Here is a 12050-nt window from a genome sequence, read left to right on the forward strand (position 1 = left end):
CCTTCAAATCTGATCCATTATCTTCTAAGATTTAGTATTGCAGAGAAGTCTGAGTCAAGTCCACCTTGAATTCATGTATAGGTAACTTGCTTTTTTATGCCTGAAAGCTTATATAGGTTTTTTTTTTTTTCCCCTTTATAGTTTTAAAAAGTCACTGAGATCTATGTAGGTACAGGTCTCTTTATACTGAATCTATCTGATGCATGATGAGCCTATTAAATCTGCATATACAGGTCTTCCTTTAGCTGAGCAAATTTTTCTTCCATTAGATCTTAGGAGCACTGTTTCTGGCCACTGGTACTATAACATCAATTATCTGAAACTGGCTCCCTGTTCTCCCTGCTTATCATATTTTCCTCTCATTATCTTCATCTGTTCAAGTTCATCCTTCACATCACTAATTCCAATTTTGCAGATAAACTCAGCTCTTTACTTCATAGAATGTAGTTTTTAATTCTGTTATTACATTTTCTGCTTCCCTGAAATCCTTCCTCGTCTTACTCCTCTCTCTTTGCCTTCTTATTCTGTTGCTTTTTCACCATACAACTCCGGCTCCTTTTTCACAGGGGTCATGCTATGGACCGAACTGTGCCCTCATCCTCAAATTCATACATGGAAACTCTAACTCCTAATATGATAGCATGTAGAGATGGGGCCTTTGGGAGGTAAGCAGGGTTAGATGAGGTCATAAGGGTAGGGTCCTCACCATGGGATTAGTGCCCTTATTAGAAGACAGGACAGAAAGCTTGCTCTCTCTCTCTTTCACCATCATGTCCAGACATATGGTGGCCATCTGCAAGCCAGGAGGAGAGCCCTCAACAGAAGCCTGCCATGCTGGCACCTTGATCTCAGGCTTTCCAGCTTCCAGAACTGTAAGAGATAAATTGTTCAGACCACCCAGTCCACAATATTTTGTTGTGGCAGCCTAAGTGGACTTGTAAGACAGGTCACATTTTCTTATAAGAGATGAAGGTTGTCAAACAGAATGGTCTTCTAGATTTTGTGGTAGATCATTTTCAGAGGTGTGCTCTTCTCTGAGTCTCTTAAATTCTCTTTTTCTTGTTATATGGAATTTACATAGTTCTCTCATTTTAACTATTCAAGTGACTCTTCCTTATTCAGGCATAAAAATCAAGTAACCCATACATGACTCCAGACTTACTCTGTTTCAACAGACCACACAAATGAGTTTTCCTTGATTCTCCCTCTGTCCATTATCATGGAAGTAATTCTTGGATCTGCAGACGAAGAGCAAGTTAAACCCACAAGGCTTCTTGGACCAACTCTCCCTTTTCTAGCAGGATTCTCTGCTCTGTCATTGCCTGGGCTTCTTCCAACCTAAGTACCTAATTCTCTAATGTGCTCAGCTGATGCTGATGTGAAAGGTGTACTTCCCAGCACTCACTCCTGCCGGGGTGTTTCTTCTTCCTCTGACTACAGAGCTTTACTCAGGCAATCAGTCCCTTCAGAATACGTGGTGCCTCTACTGGCTAATCATTTTTAGCGTTCTGTGGCATTGGCCTGCTTATACGTAGCAGAAGCCGAAGAAGCAACATTTTTGTCTCACCAGGCAGCTCCTGAGTGGCAGCAAGGGATGGTCTCACACCACGCCAGCAATCTCAGCTCCATTCAGTCCAGCTGGGAGCACACTGGCAGCCAGACCTAGTCTGATATTCTCAATGCAGTTCTACACTCCTAATAATTTGTGGTAATTCCTCCCAGGTCCTTGCATTGGCTGTCCGTCAGACTTAGTTACAGATACAGAGAACACGCTTCATCTTGTTCTGCATCTTCCTGGGTAATTAACAGGTACCACTTATTTAATGCTTTGCACGCATGTGTAAGGACTAAGCTAATTCTTTTACAAATATAATCTCATCTAAGCCCCATGACAATCCTGAAAGGTGAGTTTTATTGTCATCAGCCCATTTAGAGGTAGAGAAACTATGGATTAGACAGATTAGAAAACTGGCAGGACATCATGCAGCTGTTAAGGGTCGAGCTGGGAGTCCTGTTTGGGTTGGCTCTAAAACTCTTGCCCTTGACTCTTTCTTAGTAACATGTCTCACTTACTACACCTTGGATATGAGCCAGGTGCTCGGCGAGACATTCTGTGTGTGTGCTCCAACAGCACTGAAAAATTCAGAGATGTGCTTGTTCCCAACTTATGGGATGCTCACAAGGGGTAAGGAGCTAGTAAGCTGGTGACGACAGCATTCTAACCCAGGCCTGTCTGATTTCAAAGCCCATTTTCCTAAGGATAATGATACGGTTGGAAGAGCAGCAGTACACTGGGACCACTGCCAGATCCTGCATAGATACTGAACGGGGAGGTCACAGATCCTCTGTTCCTGTCCTATATCTGTCTATGAATGTCTCTCCCACCAGACTACGAATTCTTTTGAATTCTTTTTTGAGATGGGAGTCTTGCTCTGTCACCAGGCTGGAGTACAGTGGTGCGATCTTGGCTCACTGCAAGCTCTACCTCCTGGGCTCAAGCGATTCTCCTGCCTCAGCCTCCTGAGTAGCTGGAACTACAGGCGCCCGCCACCATGCCCGGCTAATTTTTTGTATTTTAGTAGAGACGGGGTTTCACCATGTTGGCCAGGATGGTCTCCATCTCCTGACCTTGTCATTCACCCGCCTTGGCCTCCCAAATTGCTGGGATTACAGGTGAGAGCCACCGCGCCCAGCGTGAATTCTTTGAATGCTGCAAATATGCCTGATTCACTTTTGTGTTTCCCCTGCAGGGTCTAACTTCCTGTATTTGAGCGCTAAGGGTTTCATCATATGCTTTTTTTTTTTTTTTTTTGAGACGGAGTCTCACTCTGTCACCCAGGCTGGAGTGCAGTGGTGTGATCTCGGTTCAATGCAACCTCTGCCTCCGGGTTCACGTGATTCTCTTGCCTCAGCATCCCAAGTAGCTGGGGCTATAGGCATGCATAACCACGCCTGGCTAATTTTAGTAGTGATGGGGTTTTGCCATATTGGCCAGGCTGGTCTTGAACTCCCAACCTCAGGTGATCTGCCCATCTCGGCCTTCCAAAGTGCTGGGACTACAGGTGTGAGCCACCGCGCCCGGCCATATTCTTCATCTTTAAGATGATTTTTATGCTCCTGTTTATCGAGTGTTTACTATGCATGTGACAAGCACTGTGCTAACCACTTTATAGACATGATCTCATCTTCAGTTTCCCGAACGCTTTCAGAAGAGTTAAGAAGAAAGCAAAGAATCATCCCATGACCACATGGACAAGGGATGAGGAAGAAAAGCATTTGGGGAAGGGGAGAGGACACACCCAACCCCTTCCAAGAGCTGGGATCAAGTTCTGCCCGAGGAACGTATCCAACTTAAGTGTTTCAGCTCCTCTGATTTTCCTTCACTCAGATATCCTCATCTGCTCGTTCTGATTTTGTGTATATTTTTACAAGCTGCCTTAGATCCTTACAGGAAGGAAGCAGAGACCATAAAGGTCTCTTCTTGCTGGGTAGTAAGTGAGGTACAGAAAACAAAGAGATAAATAGCAGGTATGGCAATTCCTGAACGGCTGGAAAGGACAAGTTTCACTCACTTGTGGTCCCCCAGCACCTGCCCTAGGCTGGCCACCCAGCCCCTCCCAATCCACCTTCCTCCCAGCAGCAAAACCAGGCTTCCTAAAATGCAAATCGGATCAAGTCCCTTCTCCACTTAGTAAACTCTCTGGCTCATTCACCTGGGGATGCTGCCTGCTAGCATTCAAGGCTCTGTAAGACCTGAAGCCATCATCGATTTCTGGGACCAGCAGGGCTCTCCTGCCTTCACATGGGATGCCGGGACTCATCTCCTACCCTCATCCCCACCCGAAAGCTTCCAGCATTCCCTCAGGTCTCCCACAACTCCCTGCAAGCTGTGTTGTAACTGTTCAATGATCTGCTGTCCCCACCCCCAAAGCCCCATCTGAACTACCCAAGGGCAGGACTACACATGTCCTGCACCCTGCTCTGTGCCCACAACACTCAATACAAGTTTATCGAAAACAGGCCAGACATGTGTGTGGCTCCTGCCTTCAGGGGGTGTCCTGGGACAGAGACAGAGTATCTACCTGTGGTTGCCCTGGACAGCTCATTCACTGAGAGGCCCCTTCAGGTGACTATGATGTGTTATTTTCCGAGCACCTACTATGTACCAGGCACTGTGCTAACAAGTGGTTCACATCCAGGATCTCATTTAATCCCCCAACAAACCTGTGGGGAAATGTCATCCTCACTCCACGCGTGGGGAGGCTGAGGTTCAGGATGGCTAACAGACCGTGAGGACACCAAGCCTGTAAGCAGTAGCGCCAGGACTCCGTCCCATCCTGGCTGCCTTCACTGCTCTGATCTTGACCCTGTGCTGCCCTGCGGCTCCTCGAAAGCTCCAGTCCTAACACTGACTGGCCCAACTGACACGTGGGCACCATTGCTGCCGTTAAGTGATGCCACGCACTGCTACCCCTGCCCTAGCAGTGAGACTGAGCCCTGCTTCCCTTGGCCAGCCCCCACCCAGCCCTTGTGCCCAGAGGGAATCCCGCATACTTGGCCCGATTTTCTGGAATGGCTCCGGGGGCTCCTCCTTCACTTCGTCAGTGGCCACAACACCTTGGTCGAAGGGGTCTGTGGGAGAACATATGGCTCTCAGCACCCTGGTCCCCCAGGTCTCAGGAGCCCAGCCAGGGACAGAGGAGGTGATGAGCAGCCCCAAGGACTTACCTGCCCGGTTCTCGGGGGCCCCTTCCACACTAAATACTGCGCCCGGGCGGAAGGCAGCAGCCGCAGAAGGAAAGAAGCAAACAGGAGCCCTGTTAGTCCCTGCCCAGAGCAGCCTCTGCTGCCGCTCCCAGCCCCTATCCCCATGGGTTTGCCTTGGGGCCCAGGAGGGCTGCCCTGGCCACTGTGGAAGCCCCCCAAAACCAGGACAACACGAGGATACATCCCAACCAGGACACAGCCTGGGCCTCAATCCCTCGTCCTCACTGGGATGGACATCCACCCATGGTGCAGGCAGACAGTTTGCCTGGATCTGTTTCTGATTGCCAGCATGGCTTCAAGGGGCCAGGGCAGGAGAAAAGAGGAAGAGATCAGGAGGAGAGAGAAAGAGGAGGTGAGAAAAGGGACGGGCCAGTAGTAACAGGTGGTGGGCCTGGTTGTCACAGCTTGAGATGGGCTGAGGGTGTGGGGCTAGACAGGGAACCCCCAAGGCCCTTCCAAGGTCTAAGGCCCTCTTTCTAGGATTTTAAGACTCAAAATGTGTTAACTGTATTGTTCTAATTTCTAATTGTATAATCTAAGATGCTAAAAGGCCATCATTCGTTTTTTAAAACCGGTTTAATTTCATCAGAACATAAAAATGCTCAATATGAAACTATAAAATGACTCGATATGAAATTCCAATATTCGACTAATTTTGACCTATAAAAATGGCAATTTCACTTGGGTTAACCTAAATAGAAGTCATGTGGAATATGATGGTGACGTTCCCGCCCCAGAATCCTCCAGGGCTGGTCATCCCCCTCATGGTTCTGAGTACTGCCTGGCCTTTTTCTGGGTAAGAGGGAGGAGGGAGGTGGGGAGGGCTGGAGGCTGGTGTCTCTGCGGAAGGGCACTTCTTGGCATGACCCCAGCGAGTGAGGGGCCTGACTCACCATCCACTGCGTGCAGGTCTCGGTGCTCTTGGAAACAGCTGTAGTATTTGTACTTCTTCCCGCAGATGTCACACGTGTACCTGAAATTGTCTGCATGGGATGAAAACATACACCTGGTTGGTTACCAGGGCTTCAGTCATGTGGGGTGGGATTTTTCTGGCCAGATCATCTCAGAAACCAAAGATGAAACTAGCCCAGTCTGGCCCCAACTGAATGACCCCATGGAGAATCAGTTCCTGAGCCAGTCTGTACACCTTGGCACTGCCCAAATCTTCTGGACCACGGAAGGGCATGGCACCGCCTACCCTCTGGAACACCCAGCTTCTCCTCTCCGATATGCAGGAGGATGAAGCTCCTGCCTCAGTGCTGGCCCCACCCTCCACCCCAAGCCAGCCCTGTATTGCCTCCTGGGTCCACAGGATGTAGGCTCGGGTGTCAGGGGTCCTCTGTGGAGATCCAGACCACACAAGGTGACTGGGAGCCCAGAAGTGACTCCAAAACCAACCCCCAAACCTGCCCTAGGTGAGCTGAGTTCCTTGGGGCCTGGTTCCTAAATGGTCTGGCACACTCTTTGCAGAAGCTCTGTGAGAATAACAATCACTGCAGCGCCCATGCCCAGGTGGTACAGCAACCAGGGCAGCAGGCCAGGCTCTTCCCCTCCATCTCCTCCGTTCTTGCCACAGAGGGAGGAAGCAGTCTCTCATTTTACACACGAGGAAACTGAGGATCAGAAGGGACATGCCCCAAGGGCACTGCCGGGAGGGCCTGTGATGAGCAGCCTTGGGGACAGCACCCAGGGCTCCTTGCCTCTTGATCCTCATGCCCTACATCACCCCTTCCCTGTGAGTCTGGGCTAGACCTGGTAACTGACTTCTAATGAACAGAATGCAGTGAAACTGACTGCATATCCCTTCTGAGGGTAGCTTACAAAAGACTGAGACTTCTGTTTCAAGCATACCTTCTCTCTCTGGCTCACACCTGCTGGCCTCTGGGTTGTGAGCTGCCATAAGAGGATGAAGTGAGGGGTGAGGGCCAGCTGGTCAGGGAGGCTGGGTAGAGACAAGCAAGTGGACAGGTGGCAGCAGATGGTGGGCAGCATGAGAGAGATCCCATGAGAGACCCAGGTGACCAGGAGCTGAGGGCAGCCTCTGGTGAACAGCCAGTGAGGCCCTCAGTCTAAGGGCCTGGGAAGGACAGAACCCTAGCAGGGTTGTTAACCCTGCTAACAACCACGCGAGGGAGTTTAAAAGCAGCTCTTTCTCCAGTCAAGCCTTGAGATGAGACCACAGCCCTGGCCAAGTCCTTGCCTGCAGCCAGGAAAAGACCCAGCGCCAGAGGACCCAGCAAAGCCATATCCAAATTCTTGACCCTAGAAACTGAGGGATAATCAAAGCTTGTTGTTTCCAGTCATTAAGTTTTAAGGACATCTGTTACACAGCAATAGATAACTAACATGGGGTCAGAGTTTGGATGATCCCCCGGGTCTACCCAACATCTGAAGTTGGACACAAGACATGACCCCCTCCACAACGGCACACTCTAAAGTTTGCACTGGCACGGACCTCACGTGTGTGTTCCTTGGGCTGATGCAGGGAGGGCCTATCAATCCCACCTCCCCAGGCACAGGGAGGCTTGGTGGTATGCTCAAGGCTGCCCAGTGGCGGTGGTGGACGGGGGAGGGAGAGCTAGGCTTCAAACATTCACTAACTCCAAGCTAAGGCTGAGTCAGGGCAAGTGGCCCTTCTCTGTCTGAATAAGCCGCAAATCAGTACTGGGCTCGGGGAACTCTCTCCTGGTCCCTCTCCTGTCCCCCAGAACCCAAATACAGGATCTGATGCTTGCCAAATGTGACCTAATACTGTCACAAATACCTATGTGACAGTAGCATGAGGGGCTAATCTTTTATTCCTTAGTGGACAGATGGGTGAGTGAACATGTCTTTATGCTTCTATGTATGACTGTACTATTTTCCTAATAAATAAGTGAAAAGTCCTAGAACTGTTAAGAGAACGTGTGAGACCTCATTTCTAGGCCTGCCTCCACTACTCACAAGCTGTATGGCTCCCCCTCTCTGGGACTTAGTGTCCTCATCTGCAGAATGGGTGGGCTGGACTCAATATTCTCATTTGGGCCCTTTTGGCTCCATGACTCCACGACCAGGCTCCTGCAAAGCAGAGGCCAGGCATTCTAAGCAGGAGCTGCCAGTCTGGGTCAGGGCAGGGCTGCAGGACTGAGAATAAAACAGTGCGCAATGGCCACGGGGAGGAAACTCCACAGGGAGGAAGGGAAAAGTGATGGAGGGACTAAAAATACCCCTGCTATAGAACCCTCAGCAGCCAGCAAGCCTGCGGACAATGGAAGCCAGACGGAACACAACAGATCATTGAGGGGCTGCTGGAGAAGCCAGGGGCCCAGAATAGCTGAGGAAGGAAAGATAAATAGGGAAGTTCTTTAAATGTGTGGCTGACCGCAGTCAGTCCATGGGAGCCGGAAAAGAATGGAGCTATTGAGGGAGACGGGAGCCAAGGGCCAGGCTGGGGCTGGGGCTGGGACTGGGGCTGGGGCAGGATAGGCGGGGCTGGAGGAGGAGGGCCCAGCTCCCACCTCCTCCCAGCTGGGGTCCTGTGGCAGGTGTCTAGCCAACCTGGACCTCAGATTCCTCTCCGGAACATGCCGGCTTCTCCTTTGGCACAAGAATCCAAATGGAGTGGATGGGAACGTGCCTTAGAAGAAATGCTGTTGGGACCCAGGCCAGTTAAAATCCTTTTTCAGCCATCGGCACCTCTTCAAACTGCTCTGGTTTGGGGGTTTGTTGGGCAGGGGGTGGTAATGTTTATTTATTATGTTAAAAATCTTTTTTTATGATGGTGTGGTGTAACAAATCCATAAAACGGGGATTGGCACGCAACAGTCTGTGGGCCAAATCCTGCCCACCATCTGTTTTGGTAAGGAATTCATTTACATATTATCTCTGTTCCTGGCACATTCCCACTACAAGGGCAGGGCTGAACACTTGTGACGGAGACGTCTGGCCTATGAAGTCTAAAATACTTACCATCTGGTCGTCTACAGAAAAATGTTGCTAACCCCGGGTGTAGAAAAGTGTACAAACGCTAAGTGTACAGCTTGTCCAATTTCCACAAACCGAAACCACCCATGTAACCGACACCCAGCTCAAAAAACAGAACCCAGAAGCCCCTTCCCCAGGGGAACCGCTCTTCTGACTTCTACCGGCAATAGTCAGTTTTAGCTGCTTTTGCCCTTTCTCTACGCACAATCTTAGAGGATGAACCCTGTTTATGCCTGGCCTCTTTTGCTCACCATTGTTTGTGCGTCATCCATGTTGCTGTGTATAGCTATAAATTGTTCATTCTCACTACTGTACAGTAGTCTTCTGTGTCACTAGACTTATCCATTCAATGAGCACTGGGCATTTGGGGGTTTCTAGTTTGTTAGGAATAGTGTGCTAAGAACATTCTAGTTAGCATACAGCAGATATGCACACATTTCTGTTGGCAACATACCTACAGGTGGAACTGTGACTTCTGAAGCTTCGTATTATTGGGTGGGGAGACTCCATCCTAGTCTACACCAGCCCGGCTGCTCGCTTACCAGGTGCTTGGGGTCTAGAACTGGAGAAATGGCAAGCAGGGCCTGTGAGCAGCAGTGCTGTTGCAGATGTTAAAGCCCTGTGCCACCCCAGGTGCTGGGATATGGCACCCCAGGGCAAATCACCAATAAGCAATTAGTGCCCCTGGCTGTGGGGGCTCAGGAGAAAACTCTCCAAAGCAGTGTTTCCCAAAAGTCAGCTACAAAGCCCCAGAGTCACGGGTGAGAGTCAAAAGAACACAAGAAACTGCATATCCTGGGCATCCATGGGAGAGGCACGGCTGTGTCTGTCAATGAAGAGCTGGAAATGTCCACAAGAAAGAAACCTGCTCACCTTAGTGAAACTCAAGGTCTCCCAAAGTTACTCGGCTGGAGAAATTGTCACGGACAGAACACCAGTAACCTTCCCAGAATGAGCTTGCCACGGAGTACGCTTTGGGAAGGGCTGCTCTGAGGCACTGTGTTGTGGTTTTGTAAGGATGGGCTGGCCCCAAAGCTTGGACCCCAGCACTGTGTCTCTCAGAGGCCACCTGGAACAGTTCTGGGGGAGGGAACGAGCAGCTCCTCTTTGTCCCACCCCAAGCCCTCGCCCCTCAGCAGCCCATGGGAGGAAAAAGTACTCACTGCTTTGGGAGGCTCCCTCCCCTGAGGTGGCTTCAGTGTCTGCAAAGAGAGAGAGAGAGAGGGGGAGGGGGGTGAGGCTACCGGGCCAATGATAGGGCCAGCACCAAACACAAGAGAGAACATGGAAGCCACAAGGACGAGCTCACAGTCCCGCCCCGGGCCCCTGATGTCAGCCTCTCCTCCCTGTCTGCCAGGCTCTGGGGGAAACAGATGCCATCCCTCCTGTCTCCAACTCCCAAGCTTGTCATGAGGAACACATGCACTGACCCCAGCACGTGCCCTGTGGGAGCCACTGACACCGAGCAGTGATGAGATGTCCTGGGAGGTGTGACGCCCGTGGGGAGCAGGGGGAGCCCTGGGGTGCAGGCCTAGTGTGTCCTGTGGAGTCTCCCTTCTTCTGCCTGGCACCCTGTCCTACTGATGAAAGCGGGAGGAGAATGGGAAAGGCTGGAGTTGTCAGGGCCTCTGGGGTCACCCACGAGGGGCCCAAGTGGGAAACAGACAGATAGTGGGAGGGGCGGCCCCTGGGCTCTGCCCCAGGGATACTCCTCTCACCTCGGTGTGCCCGCACGTGGGTCTGGAAGCAGTTGTAATACTTGTACTTCTTGCCACAGATTCCACATTCATAAGACCCTGGAAAACAGAAGAGGAAAGGACTGGTCACCCAACCTCTGTGACCACAAGGTCCCAGGACCCACAGGCGATGCCTACAAGTGTGGCTAACTCTCTGTCCCAGGGGCAGAGATGGTTGGTCCCTGGCAAGGAGGCAGCACCGAGCTAGGAGTCAGTAGGCCTGGGTCTAGATCCAGGTTTGCCTCCCACTCTCTTGGGAAAGGCACCCCACCATCTCTGGGCCTCAGTTTCCAAATCTGTAAGATGGAGAAGGTAACTTCTTCAGCTAATTCTCAGCCCTACACCTTGAGGAGAAAAAGGAGATGAACGTAAAAGTGCTCTGAAAGGAATACATTGCATCCACACAAGGAAATCATCACTTCATTGCATTACTGTAATTTCCAGCGACCCCTTTTCCTTGCCAGAATGGGATACAGATTAAGACAGACTGAATCAGACACACCTGGGTCCCTGTCCCTGTTCTGTCACTTACCAGCAGCATGACCTTGGTAATTTCCTTAGGTGCATGCAGCCTCGGTCTGCTGATCTGCAGAATGGGACCACATGTACCTATCTCGTAGGGTGGCCCTTTACTCCCTGTAGGAAGTGCCCAGCCCTGCTATAGACATGCTCGGCAAGGAGAGGATCCCCCAACATCCGCTGAGGGGTTGCCTTGTTCCCTCAGACACACAGAGACCAACACGGTGTAAATGCCTGCCTCTAACCCCCACAGCCCCTTGCCAGGCCCTTCTCCCAGAAGCAGGGAGGCTGAACTGGCTGAGCTCCTAGTGGGCACTGCAGAGAGGTTAAAAGATGAGCCTGCCCAGGTAAAGGCCAGAGCAAAGGCCCATGGCAGGAAGCCAAGAAGAGCCCCTCAGATCCAGCCTGGCAGGGACCCCAGGGGCAGAGACCCTGCCTGCTCCCCCTCCTAAATCAGCCCTCATGAAGGCCTGATGCCACCTGGGCCCAGGCCTTGCTCTTCCTAACAGAACAGCCGGGATTGTGGACAAATGCAGAGGCCCTGGCCCACTCCAGGCTTAGCAATCTAGAGTGGCTGGGGTGGGGACTTGCCTATTCCAAGGTCCCCAGGAAATTCTGGTACCCAGCATCTGGGGATGGGAGAGGCAGACCTGGGATAAGAGTCTTAACTCTGCCATTTACTGGCTGGGCCTCAATTTCCTCCTGGGAAAAATGTGGATGATTCAAGCGTGTTGGTGTGAAGACTGAGTTTGCATGAACAGTGTTCCCAGCACAAGACCAGACCCTCCCCATGAAGGTGAAGATCATTAACTCCTACTCCCTTAGTCTTGCCTGGAAGCAGAGGCCCATTTCCTGGGTGTGTACCCGAGGCACAAGGTGAAGGCAGAAGAGCACTGGATGTGGAGTCTGAAGCCTAGTTCAGCTCTGTTATCCCTTAGCTCAGGGGGGGTCCAACCTTTTGGTTTCCCTGGGTCACACCAGAAGAAGAATTGTCTTGGGGCACACATAAAATACATTAACACAAACGATGGCTGATGAGCAAAAAAAAAAAAAAAAAAAAAAAAA

At 51.0% G+C, this 12050-nt stretch overlaps 1 protein-coding gene across 12 annotated transcripts in view; it reads right to left on the reverse strand.

Annotated features, from left to right (window-relative positions):
• Nucleotides 1-12050, reverse strand: part of ZNF618 (zinc finger protein 618) — an 85857-nt gene that overhangs the window by 41883 nt on the left and 31924 nt on the right. For 11 of the 12 annotated variants that reach the window (XM_017875945.1, XM_017875944.1, XM_017875943.1 and 8 more), the window contains 5 exons: nt 10449-10526; nt 9894-9932; nt 5661-5750; nt 4729-4764; nt 4555-4632 (listed from right to left, as the gene is read on the reverse strand). In XM_017875945.1, coding sequence (XP_017731434.1) covers nt 4555-4632; nt 4729-4764; nt 5661-5750; nt 9894-9932; nt 10449-10526 — 321 coding nt within the window. The remainder of the gene's footprint in view (nt 1-4554; nt 4633-4728; nt 4765-5660; nt 5751-9893; nt 9933-10448; nt 10527-12050) is intronic. The other variant, XM_017875941.1, reaches the window with a different exon arrangement.

This window comes from Rhinopithecus bieti, unplaced genomic scaffold (assembly GCF_001698545.2).
Source record: "Rhinopithecus bieti isolate Rb0 unplaced genomic scaffold, ASM169854v2 scaffold_9997, whole genome shotgun sequence".
In the NCBI taxonomy this organism is placed as follows: Eukaryota; Metazoa; Chordata; class Mammalia; order Primates; family Cercopithecidae; genus Rhinopithecus; species Rhinopithecus bieti.